This window comes from Mustelus asterias, chromosome 9 (genome assembly GCF_964213995.1).
Source record: "Mustelus asterias chromosome 9, sMusAst1.hap1.1, whole genome shotgun sequence".
NCBI lineage: Eukaryota > Metazoa > Chordata > Chondrichthyes > Carcharhiniformes > Triakidae > Mustelus > Mustelus asterias.
The window spans coordinates 68,243,534-68,264,340 of record NC_135809.1 but is presented as its reverse complement, the minus strand read 5'-3'; the positions used below and the strand labels follow the sequence as shown (position 1 = coordinate 68,264,340).

General features: G+C 50.0%; 1 protein-coding gene across 1 annotated transcript in view; it reads left to right on the top strand.

The window, feature by feature from the left end:
* The window catches only part of madd (MAP-kinase activating death domain), a 256,584-nt gene that overhangs the window by 101,452 nt on the left and 134,325 nt on the right, over positions 1-20,807 (top strand). The window contains exons 8-10 of the mRNA XM_078221357.1: positions 281-437; positions 12,886-12,989; positions 19,315-19,508. Coding sequence (XP_078077483.1) covers positions 281-437; positions 12,886-12,989; positions 19,315-19,508 — 455 coding nt within the window. The remainder of the gene's footprint in view (positions 1-280; positions 438-12,885; positions 12,990-19,314; positions 19,509-20,807) is intronic.

The window sequence follows — 20,807 nt, the reverse complement described above, 5'->3', positions numbered from 1 at the left end:
CACTCATGATCACGTCTGCAGTGAGCTTTTGTCTTCTTTCTCTGCGTATTCCTGAAAGGGGACAAACAACATGCCTTTTGCTCCAGAATTAGTTTATTTAAACTTGGACCATTTCCACATTCTGAGATATAAATCGTAGATTGGGATTCAGATGTCTGCTCAGATGTGACAATCAGTCTCCATTGTCTGTGCAAACACAGGAGACTAAAGTTCAGTCTTTTGCATTTTTCTATTTGTACTTTCTGTCTGTACAGATCTGCTATTGTTTGTCTTCATCTAGGTGTGTTTGACCCGGCCCTGATCGGAGACAAGCCCAAGTGGTACGCCCATCAGCTGCAACCCATTTACTACCGTGTCTATGACAGCAACTCCCAGCTTGCCGAGGCTCTCAACATTCCCATCGAGAAGGATGATGGCTCTGAGCCGACAGATGACAGGTTTGTGTGGATGAGGACAGGAATGTTCATGGCTCCATCCTGTCCCAGCTTCTTTCACCACGCTTGTGAAGCCCTGGTGAGGAGATCAGCCTGGTAACTTGTCTAAGGACTCTTTTGTCACAAAAACAAGATAATCAGAAATGGGAAACCTGAAAACAGATATGGGGTTAGTCAGCAAGTCGGGAAGCACCTGTGGTGAAAGAGTCTTCAGGTAGTCGAACCTCAGTACTTGGAGTTGGAAAACCCCACTCCCTGCCCCCACCCTTCTGAATCTTAACTGATAGGATGATTGTATCTTGGGATGCACTGCTCCATGAGCCTGCTGCATTATTCAATCCGATCATGACTGACCTCCTGCATCAGTTCCATTTTCCTATTCTATTCCCGTATCCAAGGAGGTGGATGGGGGCAAGGCAGTGGACGTGGTATATATGGATTTTAGTAAGGCGTTTGATAAGGTTCACCATGGTAGGCTTCTGCAGAAAATGCAGATGTATGGGATTGGGGGTGATCTAGGAAATTGGATCAGGAATTGGCTAGCGGATAGGAAACAGAGGGTGGTGGTTGATAGTAAATATTCATCATGGAGTGCGGTTACAAGTGGTGTACCTCAGGGATCTGTTTTGGGGCCACTGCTGTTTGTAATATTTATTAATGATCTGGATGAGGGTATAGTTGGGTGGATTAGCAAATTTGCTGATGACACCAAAGTCGGTGGTGTGGTAGACAGTGAGGAAGGGTGTCGTAGTTTGCAGGAAGACTTAGACAGGTTGCAAAGTTGAGCCGAGAGGTGGCGGATGGAGTTTAATGCGGAGAAGTGTGAGGTAATTCACTTTGGTAGGAATAACAGATGTGTTGAGTATAGGGCTAACGGGAGGACTTTGAATAGTGTGGAGGAGCAGAGGGATCTAGGTGTATGTGTGCATAGATCCCTGAAAGTTGGGAATCAAGTAGATAAGGTTGTTAAGAAGGCATATGGTGTCTTGGCGTTTATTGGTAGGGGGATTGAATTTAGGAGTCGTAGCGTTATGTTGCAACTGTACACAACTCTGGTGCGGCCGCACTTGGAGTACTGTGTGCAGTTCTGGTCCCCACATTACAGGAAGGATGTGGAGGCTTTGGAGAGGGTGCAGAGGAGGTTTACCAGGATGTTGCCTGGTATGGAGGGGAGATCCTATGAGGAGAGGCTGAGGGATTTGGGATTGTTTTCGCTGGAAAGGCGGCGGCTAAGAGGGGATCTTATTGAAACATATAAGATGATTAGAGGTTTAGATAGGGTGGATAGTGATAGCCTTTTTCCTCTGATGGAGAAATCCAGCACGAGGGGGCATGGCTTTAAATTGAGGGGGGGTAGTTATAGAACCGATGTCAGGGGTAGGTTCTTTACCCAGAGGGTGGTGAGGGATTGGAATGCCCTGCCAGCATCAGTAGTAAATGCGCCTAGTTTGGGGGCGTTTAAGAGATCCGTAGATAGGTTCATGGACGAAAAGAAATTGGTTTAGGTTGGAGGGTCACAGTTTTTTTTTAACTGGTCGGTGCAACATCGTGGGCCGAAGGGCCTGTTCTGCGCTGTAATGTTCTATGTTCTATGTATCCCTTCATTCCCTTTGCCTCAAAATCTCTTCATCTCAGCCTCCAGTATATCCAATGATGGAGCATTCTTAGGTGTCTGAGGAGAGAATTCCAAAGATTCTCAATCCTTTGGAGAAGAAATTTCTCCTCTTCTCAGTTTGAAATGGCTGTCCTCTTATCCGGAGAGCACTTACGTCGAGACTCCAGCTGGGGGGAAAGATCCTCTCGGTTTACAGCCTGTCAATTAACCAGAATTTCACGCATGTTGATGAGGTGACCTTTCTTCCTTCTAGCATCCCAAGAATAGATAAAAGCAAGTTACTGTGGATACTGGAATCTAAACCAAAAACAGAAAATGCTGGAAAATCTCAGCAGGTCTGACAGAATCTGTGGATAAGAGAGTTAACGTTTCGAGTCAGGATGATCCATGGTCAGAGCCTGAGAATAGAAACTGCTTCGAGTCATGGAGATAAACAGTACGGAAACAGGCCCTTTGGCCCAACTTGTCCATGCCGACCAGGTTTCCTAAACTGAACTAGACCCATTTGGCTGCGTTTGGCCTATATCCCTCTAAGCCTTTCCTGTACATGTACCTGTGGAAATGTCTTTTAAATGTTGTAATTGCACCCGCCTCTACCATCTCTGGTAGCTCACTCCATGTACGCACCACCCTCTGTGTGTAAAAGTTGCCCCTCAGGTCCCTCTTAAATCTTTCCCCTCTCACCTTAAACCTATGCCCTCTAATTTTGGGCTCCCCTACCTTGGGGAAAAGACCTTGGCTATTCACCTTATCTATGCCCCTCATGAGTGGCACGGTGGCACAGTGGTTAGCGCAGAGGCTTCACAGCGTCAGGGACTCGTGTTCAATTCCGGCCTCAGGTTATTGTCTGTGTGGAGTTTGCACATTCTCCTCGTGTCAGCATGGGTCTCTCTGTTTCTTTGACTTATCTAGATAACCACATGAACAGACTGGGAATAGAGGGATACAAACGGATGGTCTAGTTAGGAACACATGATCGGTGCAGGCTTGGAGGGCCGAAGGGCCTGTTCCTGTGCTGTATTGTTCTTTGTTTCTTTGTTTCTTCCGGGTGCTCCGGTTTCCTCCCACAGTCCAAAGATGTGCGTTAGGTTGGTTGGCCATGCTAAAATTGACCCTTAGTATCAGGGGGATTAGAGGGTAAATACGTGTGGTAACGGGGATCGGGCCTGGGTGGGATTACTGTCAGTGCAGACTTGATGGGCTGAACGGCCTCCTTCTGTACTGTGGGGATTCTGTGATTTTATAAACTTCTAAGGTCACCCCTCATCCTCCTATGCCCCAGGGAAAAAATCCAAGCCTATCCAGCCTCTCCTTATAATTCAAACCTTCCAATCGCAGTAACATATTGTCAATCTTTTTGCATCCTTCCTATAGCAGGGCGACCAGAATTGTATGCAGTACGCCAAATGTGGCCTTACCGATGTCTTGTATAGTTATTACATAATGTCTCAACTCCTGTACTAAATGCTCTAACCAATGAAGGCAAGTGTGGCAAATGCCGTCTTCATCACCCAGTCTACCTGTTATGCCACTTTCAAAAACTATGTACCAGCACCCCTAAGTCTCCCTGTTTCAACACTGCCCAGGGCCCTACCATTAACTGTGTAAGTCTTGCTCTGGTTTGTCTTACCAAAATGCAACACCTTAATCTCCCCTCACAGGAGAGCCCACTCATTCCAGGAATAAATAGGGTTGACCTGCCTTTCTCCTTGTGTGCAATTCCTGAATCACTGAAGCTTTTCATATTTTACTCCCTACTTAGAGGGTGGCTCAGTGGTTAGCACTGTTGTCTTAGAGCAGCAGGGACCCAGGTTCAATTCCCGCCTTGGCTGTGTGGAGTTTGCACATTCTCCCAGTGTCTGTAAGGGTTTCCTCCAGGTGCTCCAGTTTCCTCCCTGTGACCCCGCTGTGCCTTTAAGGAATGTATTTTAATCCTGTTTCTCTGCAGTTTTTTTTGTATTGTTGCCGTGATGTCTGTTGAAGGCAAATGGGCCTTTTTCTTTATTTTTAATCTGGGCTGAAAGCAATGTCCTGGAGTTTTGAGTTTTATGACCCTTTTGAATTGTTGGGGAAGACTGATTGACAGGTCATGGTCAGGTGGTTCCTTCACAGAGGAATCCAAGGATTCACTTCAGTTTGTCTAGTTAGAAGCTGTTGGATTCCAGACTGAAAAGCAGTGTTTCTTTGTCTCTCCCTGGTATTGAAAATTTAGTTCTATCTGGCTAGCTGGTAACTAGAGGCAAGGAGTATATCTATCTCTTGAAGTTGTTTGCTGGCTAAAAGCTGAACACAGTAAGAAGTTTAACAACACCAGGTTAAAGTCCAACAGGTTTATTTGGTAGCAAAAGCCACACAAGCTTTCGGAGCTCCAAGCCCCTTCTTCAGGTGAGTGGGAATTCTGTTCACAAACAGAGCATATAAAGACACAAACTCAATTTTCATGAATAATGGTTGGAATGCGAATACTTACAACTAATCGAGTCTTTAAGAAACAAAACAACGTGAGTGGAGAGAGCATCAAGACAGGCCAAAAAGATGTGTATTGTCTCCAGACAAGACAGCCAGTGAAACTCTGTGGGGGTTACAAATAGTGTGACATGAACCCAATATCCCGGTTGAGGCCGTCCTCGTGTGTGCGGAACTTGGCTATCAGTTTCTGCTCAGCGACTCTGCGCCGTCGTGTGTCGCGAAGGCCGTCTTGGAGAACGCTTACCCGAATATCAGAGGCCGAATGCCCGTGACCGCTGAAGTGCTCCCCAACAGGAAGAGAACAGTCTTGCCTGGTGATTGTCGAGCGGTGTTCATTCATAGAAATCATAGAAACCCTACAGTGCAGAAGGAGGCCATTCGGCCCATCGAGTCTGCACCGACCACAATCCCACCCAGGCCCTACCCCCACATATTTTACCCGCTAATCCCTCTAACCTGCGCATCCCAGGACTCTAAGGGGCAATTTTTTTTTTTAACCTGGCCAATCAACCTAACCCGCACATCTTTGGACTGTGGGAGGAAACCGGAGCACCCGGAGGAAACCCACGCAGACACGAGGAGAATGTGCAAACTCCACACAGACAGTGACCCGAGCCGGGAATCGAACCCGGGACCCTGGAGCTGTGAAGCAGCAGTGCTAACCACTGTGCTACCGTGCCGCCCGTTGTCGCAGCGCCTGCATAGTTTCCCCAATGTACCATGCCTCGGGACATCCTTTCTTGCAGCGTATCAGGTAGACAAAGTTGGCCGAGTTGCAAGAGTATGTACCGTGTACCTGGTGGATGGTGTTCTCAGGTGAGATGATGGCATCCATGTCGATGATCCGGCACGTCATGCAGAGGTTGCTGTGGCAGGGTTGTGTGGTGTCATGGTCACTGTTCTCCTGAAGGCTGGGTAGTTTGCTGCGGACAATGGTCTGTTTGAGGTTGTGCGGTTGTTTGAAGGCAAGAAGTGGGGGTGTGGGGATGGCCTTGGCGAGATGTTCGTCTTCATCAATGACATGTTGAAGGCTCCGGAGGAGCTTCTCCAGCTTCCACCCTAAACACGTTAAAGAAGCCATCCCCTACGGACAAGCCCTCCGTATACACAGGATCTGCTCGGATGAGGAGGATCGCAACAGACACCTCCAGACGCTGAAAGATGCCCTCATGAGAACAGGATATGGCGCTCGACTCATTGATCAACAGTTCCAACGCGCCACAGCGAAAAACCGCACCGACCTCCTCAGAAGACAAACACGGGACACAGTGAACAGAGTACCCTTCGTCGTCCAGTACTTCCCCGGAGCGGAGAAGCTACGGCATCTCCTCCGGAGCCTTCAACATGTCATTGATGAAGACGAACATCTCGCCAAGGCCATCCCCACACCCCCACTTCTTGCCTTCAAACAACAGCACAACCTCAAACAGACCATTGTCCGCAGCAAACTACCCAGCCTTCAGGAGAACAGTGACCATGACACCACACAACCCTGCCACAGCAACCTCTGCAAGACGTGCCGGATCATCGACATGGATGCCATCATCTCACGTGAGAACACCATCCACCAGGTACACGGTACATACTCTTGCAACTCGGCCAACGTTGTCGACCTGATACGCTGCAAGAAAGGATGTCCCGAGGCATGGTACATTGGGGAAACTATGCAGACGCTGCGACAACGGATGAATGAACACCGCTCGACAATCACCAGGCAAGACTGTTCTCTTCCTGTTGGGGAGCACTTCAGCGGTCACGGGCATTCGGCCTCTGATATTCGGGTAAGCGTTCTCCAAGGCGGCCTTCGCGACACACGACGGCGCAGATTCGCTCAGCAGAAACTGATAGCCAAGTTCCGCACACACGAGGACGGCCTCAACCGGGATATTGGGTTCATGTCACACTATTTGTAACCCCCACAGAGTTTCACTGGCTGTCTTGTCTGGAGACAATACACATCTTTTTAGCCTGTCTTGATGCTCTCTCCACTTACGTTGTTTTGTTTCTTAAAGACTTGATTAGTTGTAAGTATTCGCATTCCAACCATTATTTTGTAAATTGAGTCTGTGTCTTTATATGCTCTGTTTGTGAACAGAATTCCCACTCACCTGAAGAAGGGGCTTGGAGCTCCGAAAGCTTGTGTGGCTTTTGCTACCAAATAAACCTGTTGGACTTTAACCTAGTGTTGTTAAACTTCTTACTGTGTTTACCCCAGTCCAACGCCGGCATCTCCACATCATAAAAGCTGAACGCCAGCAGTGACTCTATCTCTAACTCGAGGTGTGCTGGGAGCTCCAGGACGGTGAAGTCAGAGTTTCAATTCTCCATCCAAAGGATTAAGTCACAGCAAGTGTTGCAAAGTTGCAAGTTTCAGCATCATATGAGCATACTTACTTTCTGTGTTAAACTTGGAACGGGGGTGTATGTTCATAGGGATGCTTTTGTTGGAACAGTATCCATAGCTGTTATGGTTTATACAATATCATGGGTCTTCTTTTCTTCAGGAATTGCACAAAAGGAAAAAGGCAGTTTGTAATTGGTAAAAATTATTGCTAATTGCCTTATTAAACATTGTTTGATAAAAGCTCCCTATTAGGTCATTTGAATCATACCTGGAGTGAAACATCTTATGCTTACCCATGCCGAAATTCTAAGTGCAAAACTTATGACCTAGGCTGACTCCATAAAAACTCCTTGGAGTTTCTGACCTGGATTTATAACATCCCACACTCCAAAGATATGCAGGTTACGTGGATTAGCCATGTTAAATTGCCACTTTGTGTCCAAAGATGTGTAGGTCAAAAGAATTGGCCATGCTAAATGCAGGGGCTACAGGGATAGGGTAGGCGGCTTGATCTGGAGAGTTGGTGCAGACCCAATGGACTGAATGGCCGCCCCCTGCACTGTAGAGATTCAATGTGTCTGACTTTTATCTTTTTCCATGTTCTTAGTCTCTCCTATATGTCTAATTTCTTTTATGGCCTCCTTTTGTCATCTGCTGGGGTCAGTGTGTGTTTTTTTAAAGGAGTGTTTGGCTGTTGACGAGCTCTAAACACTCTTAAGACTAGATTTATCCTCTCCTTGTCATACTCTACTGCTGCTGTTAAGGATGAAAATGGCGCTGGGCCTGGTCTTCCCCTCAGTAAGACGTTTAACAACACCAGGTTAAAGTCCAACAGGGTTATTTGGTAGCAAATGCCACTAGCTTTCGGAGCGCTGCCTGGCAGCGAAAGTCCAACCTGTTGGACTTTAACCTGGTGTTGTTAAACCTCTTACTGTGCTTACCCCAGTCCAACGCCGGCATCTCCACATCATGACTTCCCCTCAGGCCAGGCCTGAGCGGGAGCTGGTGTATGGGCAGCGGCAGCTTCTTCATGCAGTCGTCCCCTGTGTTCCTGTGCAGTTTGCAGGTCTGTTTTTTCTGTTGGGGTGGGGTGTGGCAGGGTTAGATGCCGATGTTGAGGAATCTGCAGTCAAGTGACTTCCTCCTTTAGTTTCCGATGTGTTGCATCTTTCTGCTGCACTCCAGTAAATTCAGATTTTGAAGTTTTTTTGAGGTTGAACAAAGCTGGGTGGGAGGGTGAGTTGTGTTGAGGATGCAGAGAAACTTCAGTGTGATTTGGGCAAGTTGAGTGATTGGGCAAATGCATGGCAGATGCAGTACAATGTGGATAAATGAGGTTATCCACTTTGGTAGTAAAAATGGGAAGGCAGATTACTATCTGGCCACAAATTAGGAGAGGGGAATGTGCAACGAGACTTGGATGTCCTCGTACACTGGTCACTGAAGGTATGCAGGTGAAGCAGGCAGTTTAAAAAAAGGCAAATGGCACGTTGGCCTTCATAGTGAGAGGATTCGCGTATAGGAGCATGGATGTCTTAATGCAATTATACAGGGCCTTGGTGATGCCACACCTGGAATAGTGTGTGTAGTTTGGTCTCCTTGCAGAGAAGATTTACCAGACTGATTTCTGGGATGGTGGGACTGATGTTTGAGGAGAGATCGAGTCGGTTAGGATTGTATTCGTTCAGGAGAATGATGGGAGAAATCATGTAGAAACCTATAAAATACTAACAGGACTAGACAGGGTAGATGCAAGAAGGATGTTCCCGATGGTGTCCAGAACCAGGGTTTGCAGTCTGAGAATGCAGGGTAGATAGTTTAGGACTGATGAGAAATTTCTTCACCCAGAGAGTGATCAGCCTGTGGAATTCGCTACCACAGAAAGTAGTTGAGGCCAAAACATTGTATATTGTCAAGAAGGAGTTAGACATAAGGATAGGTCTAAAGAAGGAGTTAGGGGATCAAAGGATATGGGGGAAGGTGGGATCAGACTATTGAGTTGTGTATGGGACCAGACCAGAAACTCCAAGGTGTATTATGAAGTTAGCCGAGACCCTAACTTTAACATTTGAATTTGGCATTAGGGTGAGCATAAGATGTTTTGCTCCAGGTATAATTCAATTGACCCACTGAGAAGCCTTTATCAAAACAACTTTATTTAAGAACACTATTAGAATATAACAAAAAAGAATTAGCATAACTTGGATGGACAGGGAATAGAGAAGGGGAGAGCTCAGACCAAAGGATTGAGATGTGTTTACTTTAATGCCAGGAGTATAGTGAATAAAGGGGATGAGCTCAGAGCGTGGATCGATGCCTGGAAGTATGATGTGGTGGCCATTACGGAGACTTGGATGTCTCAGGGACAGGACTGGATACTCCAGATGCCGGGATTCAGATGTTTCAGGAAGGACAGGGAGGTAGGCAAGAGAGGGGGTGGAGTGGCACTGCTGATCAGGGTTAGTGTCACAGCTGTAGAGAAGGTGTATGCTGTGGAGGGATTGTCCACAGAGTCTCTGTGGGTGGAAGTTCAGAGTGGGAAGGGGCGGGTCACTTTGCTGGGAGTTTTCTATAGGCCGCCCAATAGTAACAGGGAGGTGGAGGAGCAGATAGGGAAACAGATCCTGGAAAGATGCAGTAATAGCAGAGTTGTTGTGATGGGAGACTTTAATTTCCCAAACATAGATTGGAATATCCCGAGGGTAAGGGGATTGGATGGGGAAGAGTTCGTTAGGTGTGTTCAGGAGGGTTTCCTGACACAGCATGTGGACAAGCCTACAAGAGGAGAGGCTGTACTTGATCTGATACTGACCAATGAACCTGGACAAGTGTCAGATCTCTCAGTGGGAGAGCATTTTGGGGATAGCGATCATAACTCTATCTCCTTTAGGCTTGCATTGGAAAAAGAGAGGATCAGGCAAGCTAGGAAAGTGTTTATATGGAGTAAGGGGAAATATGAAGACATAAGGCAGCAAATTAGAGGAGTAAATTGGAATGAGGTATTCTCGGGAAAATCTACTGAAGAGAGGTGGCAGTTTTTCAAGGAATGTCTGTCTAGAGTTCTACAGGACAACGTTCCGAGCAGACAGGGAGATGTTGGTCGGTTAAAGGAACCGTGGTGCACAAAAGCTGTGCGGGACCTAGTCGAGAAGAAAAGGAAAGTGTACAAAAGGCTCAGAGAGCTTGGCGAAGATGGGGATTTAGAAGAGTATACGGCTTGTAGGAAGGGACTAAAGAAGGAAATTAGGAGAGCCAGAAGGGGTCACGAGAAGGCCCTGGCAGGTAGGATTAAGGAGAACCCTAAGGCGTTCTGTAAATATGTGAAGAGTAAAAGGATGAGACGTGACGGAATAGGGCCTATAAAAGGTGAAGGCGGGAAAGTCTGTACGGAACCAGTAGAAATGGCAGAGGTGCTTAATGACTATTTTGCCTCGGTTTTCACAGAGGAGAAGGACCTGGGTGGATGTACTGCGGGCGTGCGGTGGACTGAAAGGATTGAGTATGTGGACTTTAAGAAAGAGGTTGTGCTGGAATCTTTGAATGGCATCAAGATAGATAAGTCGCCGGGTCCGGATGGGATGTACCCCAGGTTACTGTGGGAGGCGAGGGAAGAGATTGCAGAGCCTCTGGCGATGATCTTTGCGTCGTCGATGGAGACGGGAGAGGTGCCGGAGGATTGGAGGATTGTGGATGTGGTTCCTATTTTCAAGAAGGGGAATAGGGATAGCCCAGGTAATTACTGACCGGTGAGTCTAACCTCAGTGGTTGGTAAACTGATGGAGAAGATCCTGAGGGACAGGATATATGAGCATTTAGAGAGGTTTAGTATGCTCAGGAATACTCAGCATGGCTTTGTCAAGGGCAGATCGTGCCTTACGGGCCTGGTGGAGTTCTTCGAAAATGTGACTAAACACATTGACGAAGGGAAGTTGGTAGATGTGGTTTATATGGATTTTAGCAAGGCGTTCGATAAGGTCCCCCATGCAAGGCTTCTAGAAAAAGTGAGAGGGCATAGGATCCAAGGGGCTGCTGCCCGGTGGATCCAGAACTGGCTTGCTCAAAGGAGGGAGAGAGTGGGTATAGATGGGTCTTTTTCTAAATGGAGGTCGGTCACCAGTGGTGTACCCCAGGGATCTGTTCTGGGACCCTTGCTGTTTGTCATTTTCATAAATGGCCTGGATGAGGAAGCGGAGGGATGGGTTGATAAGTTTGCCGATGACACGAAGGTTGGTGGGGTTATGGATAGTCTGGAGGGATGTCAGAAGTTACAGAGGGACATAGATAGGATGCAAGACTGGGCGGACAAGTGGCAGATGGACTTCAACCCAGATAAATGCGTCGTGGTCCATTTTGGTAGGTCAAATGGGATGAAGGAGTACAATATAAAGGGAAAGATTCTTAGTACTGTAGAGGATCAGAAGGACCTTGGGGTCTGGGTCCATAGGACTCTAAAATCGGCCCCGCAGGTGGAGGAGGTGGTTAAGAACGCGTATGGTGTGCTGGCCTTTATCAATCGAGGGATTGAGTTTAGGAGTCGGGGATAATGATGCACCTATATAAGACCCTCGTCAGGCCCCACTTGGGAGTACTGTGCTCAGTTCTGGTCGCCTCACTATAGGAAGGATGTGGAAAAGATTGAAAGGGTGCAGAGGAGATTTACAAGGATGTTGCCTGGATTGAGTGGCATGCCTTATGAGGATAGGCTGAGGGAGCTCGGTCTTTTCTCCTTGGAGAGACGAAGGATGAGAGGAGACCTAATAGAGGTGTATAAGATGTTGAGAGGCATAGATCGGGTGGACTCTCAGAGGCTTTTTCCCAGGGTGGAAATGGCTGCTATGAGAGGACACAGGTTTAAGGTGCTGGGGGGTAGGTACAGGGAGATGTTAGGGGTAAGTTTTTCACATAGAGGGTGGTGGGCGAGTGGAATCGGCTGCCGTCAGTGGTGGTGGAGGCGAACTCAATAGGGTCTTTTAAGAGACTCCTGGATGAGTACATGGAGCTTAATAGGATGGAGGGTTATAGGTAGGTCTAGAAGGTAGGGATGCGTTCGGAACAATTTGTGGGCCGAAGGGCCTGTTTGTGCTGTAGTTTTCTATGTTTCTAACTTTTACCAATTAAAATACTTAAAAATGACAAAAAGTATAATTCTTAACAGCTCGCTATCTCTATTGTTCAATTTAAAGCAATATCCCTATAGACATATTCAAATACATTTCTTAAGGGAATAGTATCGTCACAGTTGGATGATCAGCCATGGTCATCATGAATGGCAGAGCAGGCTCAAAGGACCGAATGACCTACTCCTGACCCTCCTATTTCCTATGTTTCTATTAAACAATGTGAATCCAGTTGGTGTGCAATGGCTGTCAGGTGTATATTTAAGATTGTTTTAATGCAGCAACATCTACAACTGGGTTGGAGGAAGACAGATTTAAAGGTTGTCTGAAAATGACCTGTTGAAATGATGATTGTTGTTTTCTCGCAACTTTCCATTCTTTCAAAATGAAAATGAGTGCAGGAATTAACAATTTACATTAACAAATTACATTTACAAGTTACATTTAGGCTGTGAGGATAGAGTACCCATGGAAAGATGGTTGTTTCTTCTTTAACCAGGGGAGGAGAGGTTTGATGGAAGGGTTGCTAAACCAACTCAATGCTGCTGGACCAGGACTCGGTGTACTCAATGAACACCGAGTGGGTTGAGAGATGATTTGGCGAGAGTTAGGATTTTTAAGATGAGTCCTCTCCTGTTGGAGATCCCCATCAGGCTCCTAAGGAGTTTCTATCGATTTTCCTGTTTGCGGCATTTTATATTCATTTCCTTTCCTCCTTCAGCTCTTTTTGAAATGCAGTTCATTCATTGGCTGTCCCTTGGGACTGGAAAATATGACCAAGAAATATTAGCCGAGTCCCATCTTTCTCCAGGTGATGCCTTGCCAAGTGTGTCCAGCTGTTTTGTTTATGGATTACCTTGTGCTCTTCTCTGTTGGTGTTGCTGCTAACTCTCCCCTCTATTCCAGTGGCAGTGACAGTGTGGAATACAACGACTCCAGCTCCTCGTACTCATCCCTGGGTGACTTTGTGAGTGAGATGATGAAGTGCGATATCAAAGGGGACACGCCCAGTGAGTACCCAGTCTGACTACATTTGCAAATTGTACTGAGGGCAAGTGAGCCCTCTGAAGCTTGCTGCTTTAGAGTCGCTTTCCTGCCAGGTGCTCTTGGCACTGACTGGGCTGCTGTGTGTATTGCACCAATCACAGTGCCTGCTGCCAGCCTCCCTCAGGTAAAGGAAGAGATAGCTTAGTGATGACCAAGTGGTAATGTCACTGGACTAGTAATCCAGGGGCCTCAATCAGTGCTCTAGGGACTTGGGTTCAAATCCCACCGTGACAGCTGGGAGAATTTCAATTCAATTACATAATAAACCTGGAATTAAAATCTAGTCTCAGTAAGTAGTTTGCGTGGCTGCCTCACAGTGTCAGGGACCTGGGTTTGATTCTGGCCTTGGGTGATTGTGTGGAGTTTACACGTTCTCCCTGTGTCTGCATGAGTTTCCTTCGGGTGTTCTGGTTTCCTCCCACAGTCCAAAGATGTGGTTTGGTGGATTGGCCATGCTAAACTATGGGGAATTGGGGGGAGTGGGTGGGTGGCCTGAGTCGGATGCTCTATCGGAGAGTGGGTGCAAATTCGACGGGCCAAATGGCCTCTTTCTGCATTGTAGTGATTCTATGGTTAAGTGTTAGATTATCATAAATCTCCACCTGCCTCACTAATGTCCTTTAGGGAAGGAAATCTGCATCCTTGCCTCATTTAGCTTTTGTGGGTTTAACTGCCCTCGAGCCAGAAGTGAGAATGACACACTCTGCCCAGCTTTGGCCTACCTACCCCAGATGGACTGAAGTGGTTCCTGAAGGCAGCTTACCACCTCCTTTTCTTAAGAGCAATTAGGGATGAGCAATAAATGCTGCCGAGCAAACAACAGTGCCATGTCATCAAAGAATTTACCAACATCATGGACAACAATTTGTTGAAAGTTACTTGGGTCAACTGTTCACCTGTGTCCCTCAGACTCCTCAGTTATAAATAAGGAAGGCGATGGTTAAAAAGGGAAGTCATGAGAAAACTGCTCACCCAAAGGCGGGATCTCATTATTTACCATAAACAACCCCATCAGTGGACATGTTGAGTAGGTTAAGAAATGATTTGTTGTGTTCTCATTAGGGTGAGAAGTTGGATAGAGGGAAACCGGGAACCAGTAGATGGAGTGTATTTGGATTTCCAAAAGGCATTTGATAAAGTGCCACATATCAGATAAGAGCTCATAATGTTGGAGGAGATTCAAAGAACAAAGAAAATTACAGCACGGGAACAGGCCCTTCGGCCCTCCAAGCCTGCAGCGACCATGCTGCCCGACTGAACTAAAACCCCCTACCCTTCCGGGGACCATCTCCCTCTATTCCCATCTCATTCATGTACTTGTCAAGACGCCCCTTAAAAGTCACTACCGTATCCGCTTCCACTACCTCCCCCGGCAACGAGTTCCAGGCACCCACCACTCTGTGTGTAAAAAATCTGCCTCGTACATCTCTTTTAAAACTTGCCCCTCGCACCTTAAACCTATGCCCCCGAGTAATTGACTCTTCCACCCTGGGAAAAAGCTTCTGACTATCCACTCTGTCCATGCCTCTCATAATCTTGTAGACTTCTATCAGGTCTCCCCTCAACCTCCGTCGCTCCAGTGAGAACAAACCAAGTTTCTCCAACCTCTCCTCATAGCTGATGCCCTCCATACCAGGCAACATCCTGGTAAATCTTTTCTGTACCCTCTCCAAAGCCTCCACATCCTTCTGGTGGTGTGGCGACCAGAATTGAACACTATATTCCAAGTGTGGCCGAACTAAGGTTCTATAAAGCGGCAACATGACTTGTCAATTTTTAAACTCAACACCCCGGCCGATGAAGGCAAGCATGCCGTATGCCTTCCTGACTACCTTCTCCACCTGCATTGCCACTTTCAGTGACCTGTGTACCTGTACACCCAGATCCCTTTGCCTATCAATACTCCTAAGGGTTCTGCCATTGTATATTTCTTATCTGTATTAGACCTTCCAAAATGCATTACCTCACATTTGTACGGATTAAACTCCATCTACCATCTCTCCGCCCAAGTCTCCAACTGATCTATATCCTGCTATCCGCAAATCCACCAACCTTTGTGTCGTCCGCAAACTTACTAATCAATCCAGTTACATTTTCCTCCCAATGATTTATATATATTACAAACAGCAAAGGTTCCAGCACTGATCCCTGAGGAACACCACATGTCACAGCCCTCCATTCAGAAACGCACCCTTCCATTGCTACCCTCTGTCTTCTTTGACCGAGCCAGTTTTGTATCCACCTTGCCAGCTCACCTCTGATCCCATGCGACTTCACCTAGCATTAATAAATTCACTAGCATTAATAAAGAGTTGCTAACTGAAAGGAAACACAGTCTGGATATGTTGGTCACTTTCAAATGAGCAAACTGTAACTAATAAAGTGCCGCAGGGATTAGTGCCAAGGCCTCAACTATTTATAATCTATATTAATGACCAGGATGAAAGGACCAAGTGTCAATGATACCAAGGAAAGTTATCAAGAGTTTACAAAAGGATGTAAATAGATTAAGTGAGTGGGCAAAAAATTGCCAGATGGAGTATTGTGACGCTAGTGTGCCTTTGAGAAATGTTTTTTTAAATCATGTTCTCGACAGTTTGTAAGCAGGCCTTTTCGTTTCATTGTGACACCACCTGCCTGCTTAAAAGTCCTTCTATTGCTGCTTCAATGGGATTTTGTCTATTTTTAATCTGGGTTTAACGCACTGACTTGGAATTTACAACTGGGTGGCAGGTCATGTGTTTTGGACAGTTTTTTCTTCATAGTGAATTCAAGACTTCACTTTCAGTTTGGCTACTGGCTGCTGCTTTAGTTAGAACGTGTTTGGACATCAGACTGAAAAGCAGTGTTTCTGTTTTTTGCCCTGGTTTTGTAAATTCTGCTGGCTAATTGGAAGCAGGTCCCCTGGCCTTCCTGGAGTGAAGATTCTGCTGTTGGTTCTTTGTTAGCTAGTACCTAGACGTTCCCTCACACGCCCTGCCGCGCCCTCCCGCGCTCTGCCGCTCCCTCCCGCGCTCTGCCGCTCCCTCCCGCGCTCTGCCGCTCCCTCCCGCGCGCTGCCGCTCCCTCCCACACTCTGCCGCTCCCTCCCACGCGCTGCCGCTCCCTCCCCGCTGCCGCTCCTCCCCGCGCGCGCTGCCGCTCCCTCCCCGCGCGCGCTGCCGCTCCCTCCCCGCGCGCGCTGCCGCTCCCTCCCCGCGCGCGCTGCCGCTCCCTCCCCGCGCGCGCTGCCGCTCCCTCCCCGCGCACGCTGCCGCTCCCTCCCCGCGCCCGCTGCCGCTCCCTCCCCGTGCCCGCTGCCGCTCCCTCCCCGCGTGCGCTGCCGCTCCCTCCCCGTGTGCGCTGCCGCTCCCTCCCCACGCGCGCTGCCGCTCCCTCCCCGCTGCCACTCCCTCCCCGCGCGCGCTGCCGCTCCCTCCCGCGCGCTGCCGCTCCCTCCCACACTCTGCCGCTCCCTCCCACGCGCTGCCGCTCCCTCCCCGCTGCCGCTCCCTCCCCGCGCGCGCTGCCGCTCCCTCCCCGCTGCCGCTCCCTCCCCGCGCGCGCTGCCGCTCCCTCCCCGCGCGCGCTGCCGCTCCCTCCCCGCGCGCGCTGCCGCTCCCTCCCCGTGCCCGCTGCCGCTCCCTCCCCGCGTGCGCTGCCACTCCCTCCCCGTGTGCGCTGCCGCTCCCTCCCCATGTGTGCTGTCGCTCCCTCCCCACGCGCGCTGCCGCTCCCTCCCCGCTGCCATTCCCTCCCCGCGCGCGCTGCCGCTCAGTCCCCACGCGCGCTGCCGCTCCCTCCCCGCGCGCGCTGCCGCTCCCTCCCCGCGCGCGCTGCCGCTCCCTCCCCGCGCGCGCTGCCGCTCCCTCCCCGCGCGCGCTGCCGCTCCCTCCCCGCGCGCGCTGCCGCTCCCTCCCCGCGCGCGCTGCCGCTCCCTCCCCGCGCGCGCTGCCGCTCCCTCCCCGCGCGCGCTGCCGCTCCCTCCCCGCGCGCGCTGCCGCTCCCTCCCCGCGCGCGCTGCCGCTCCCTCCCCGCGCGAGCTGCCGCTCCCTCCCCGCGCGAGCTGCCGCTCCCTCCCCGCGCGAGCTGCCGCTCCCTCCCCGCGCGCGCTGCCGCTCCCTCCCCGCGCGCGCTGCCGCTCCCTCCCCGCGCGAGCTGCCGCTCCCTCCCCGCGCGCGCTGCCGCTCCCTCCCCGCGCGCGCTGCCGCTCCCTCCCCGCGCGCGCTGCCGCTCCCTCCCCGCGCGCGCTGCCGCTCCCTCCCCACGCCCGCTGCCGCGCTCCTGTTTTGGGAAGCTATTCAGACTTCAAACCATTCTGTGTGTGTCAGCATCTATCCAAGGGATTAAGGTCCAGCATCATGTGAGCATTTGTATTTTCTGTGCTAAACGGGTGGCAAGGCTTTTCTTTATGGGGTTTGTTTGGTTGGAATGGTATTTAGCTGTTGAGGTTTATACAATATCATGGTTGTTTTTTATTTCTTGTTTGTAATTGGTGAAAGTTATTGCTAATTTTCTTTTTATACATGTTAACTGTATTTTTAAATAAAGTTTGTTCGATAAAAGCTCCCTAGTGAGTCATTTGAATCATATCTGAAGTGAAACACCTCATGCTTACCCTATCCAAATTCAAATTGCAAACTCCAAGGTGCAAGCGGGCTTTATAAAACACCTTGGAGTTTCTGACCTGAATTATCATAGGATCATACAATGCCATTCGGCCCATCGGACCCACATCGACCACAATCCCACCCAGGCCCTATCCCCACAACCCCATGCATTTACCCTAGCTCGCCCCCCTGACATGAAGGGGCAATTTAGCATGGCCAATCCACCTAATCCACCTGTGGGAGGAAACTGGAGCACCCGGAGGAAACCCACGCAGATACAGGGAGAATGTGCAAACTCCACACAGACAGTGAACCAAGCCAGGATTCAAACCTGGACCCTGGTGCTATGAGTCAGCAGTGCTAACCACTGTGTCACCGTGCCGCCCTATCTCAGTATAATGTGGGAAAACGTGAGGTTGTTCTCTTTGGCAGGCAGAATAGATAAGCAGAACATTATTTAAATGGAGAGAGACTGTAGAAAGCTGCAGTACTGAAGGATCTGGGTGTCCATGTACATGAATCACAAAAAGTGAACATGCAGGTGCAGCAAGTAATTTGGAGAGTGAATGGCATGCAAGCAGGAGTGTAAAAGTAGGAAGTTTTACTACAGATGCATCGGCTATTGGTGAGACCACACCAAGAGTACAGTGTACAGAATTGGTCTCTTTGGGGGATGTACTTGCATTGGAAGCAGTTCAGAGAGGTTCACTTGTATTCCTGAATTGATGGATTTAGCTTGAGAGGAAAGGTTGAGCAGTTTGGACCTGTGGCCGTGGGAGTTCATAAGGATAAGAGGTGATCTTATTGAACCATATAAGATCCTAAGGAAGCTTGACAGGGTGGATGCTCAGAGGACGTTTCCTTTTGAGGGAGGAGTCTAGAACTCGAGGATAGAATAATAGATGAGAAATATCTCCATCACCAGGTCGTGGATCTCTGGATTTTTTGGAGCCAGAGATAAGGAGAGACGAGGCCGTCGAAAACTTGTTCAAGGGTGTGGTAACGTGAGACCACAAGGGGGGTAGTCAAATGCTTTGTTTCAAAGAAGGAACTCCTTTATATAATTAAATAATGAAGTTAACGATAGTAGTAATAACTATGAAAACTGGAGCACGAGTAAAATGGGTCTTGCTTACAGGATGATCTCTTGCAGACTGAAAATCCCTCCAAAACCTGCACATGCTCCGAACCCTGAACAGACACCAGTAAAACAATTATATGGGAGAATGGCTTATAAGAATACTCTGTACTCAAAATAACACGCTGCAACAAGAGGTGAGATAGGTCCTGGTGTTGGGAAGTCGAGGGCTATGAGGGAGCAGACAGGAAAATTGAGATGATACCAAGATCGGATCAGCCATGATGGTATTGAGTGTGGACCAGGCTCGAGGCGTAAAACCCCATGGTCTGAAGAAAGAGGTATTTAAGGAATGTGGAGAGAAGATATTTAGCTAGCATTCAAGGACATGGAGCTTGGGGGTATAAATAGGTGGTGGAAACACTTGAACCTGGTAGCATCTGTGGAGAGAGAGAAACAGTTTTTCCAGTTGATTAGAGCTCTTGACAAGTTTAATGTTGAATTTGAAATGTCAACTCTGTTCCAGTCAGATTTTCAGTTAGGGGTTGTGACAGAGTGAAGAGTCAATGTGGAATATAACTCGAGGAACTTTATGAACATCATCTCTCACTGTCATTACAGATATCGATCCTCCAACCCATGCGGCCCTTGGTGATCCCAGTGAGATAGAGTTCCAGGGATTTCAGAAATATCGGGATGACCTGGATGACCAGGGATTGGACAGTGAAAATTCTCTGGAAAACAATCCTCTTCGATCCAGCTCGAGTACGACAGCCAGCAGTAGTCCCAGCACTGTTATACAGGGCACAAACCATGTATGTCCACTTTTGAGATTACAGTCAATCCTGGCCCAATCCCTGACCACCTTCCGCCACCATCTCCACTCTGCCTTCCTCAGCCCAGCTTGTATCTCTTTTCCCCCTCCCTCCCACACTTGCAGTCCCCCCTCCCTCCCACACTCGCTGTCCCCCCTCGCTCCCACACTCGCTGTCCCCCCTCCCTCCCTCCCTCCCTCCCTCCCACACTCGCTGTCCCCCCTCCCTCCCACACTCGCTGTCCCCCCCCTCCCTCCCACACTCGCTGTCCCCCCCTCCCTCCCACACTCACTGTCCCCCCTCCCTCCCACACTCGCTCTTCCCCCCCTCCCACAATCGCTGTCCCCCTCCCTCCCACACTCGCTGTCCCCCCTCCCTCCCACACTCGCTGTCCCCCCTCCCTCCCACACAGGCTGTCCCCCCTCGCTCCCACACTCGCTGTCCCCCCTCCCTCCCACACTCGCTGTCCCTCCTCGCTCCCTCCCACACTCGCTGTCCCCCTCCCTCCCACACTCGCTGTCCCCCCTCCCTCCCACACTCGCTGTTCCCCCCCTCCCTCCCACACTCGCTGTCCCCCCTCCCTCCCTCCCTCCCACACTTGCTGTCCCCCCTCGCTCCCACACTCGTTGTCCCCCCTCGCTCCCTCCCACACTCGCTGTCCCCCTCCCTCCCTCCCACACTTGCTGTCCCCCTCCCTCCCTCCCACACTTGCTGTCCCCCCTCCCTCCCACACTCGCTGTCCCCCCTCGCTCCCTCCCACACTCGCTGTCCCCCTCCCTCCCTCCCACACTTGCTGTCCCCCCTCGCTCCCACACTCGTTGTCCCCCCTCGCTCCCACACTCGCTGTCCCCCCTCCCTCCCACACTCGCTGTCCCCCCTCCCTCCCACACTCGCTGTCCCCCCTCCCTCCCACACTCGCTGTCCCCCCTCGCTCCCACACTCGCTGTCCCCCCTCCCTCCCACACTCGCTGTCCCCCCTCCCTCCCACACTCGCTGTCCCCCCTCCCTCCCACACTCGCTGTCCCCCCTCCCTCCCACACTCGCTGTCCCCCCTCCCTCCCACACTCGCTGTCCCCCCTCCCTCCCACACTCGCTGTCCCCCCTCCCTCCCACACTCGCTGTCCCCCCTCCCTCCCACACTCGCTGTCCCCCCTCCCTCCCACACTCGCTGTCCCCCCTCCCTCCCACACTCGCTGTCCCCCCTCCCTCCCACACTCGCTGTCCCCCCTCGCTCCCACACTCGCTGTCCCCCCTCCCTCCCACACTCGCTGTCCCCCCTCCCTCCCACACTCGCTGTCC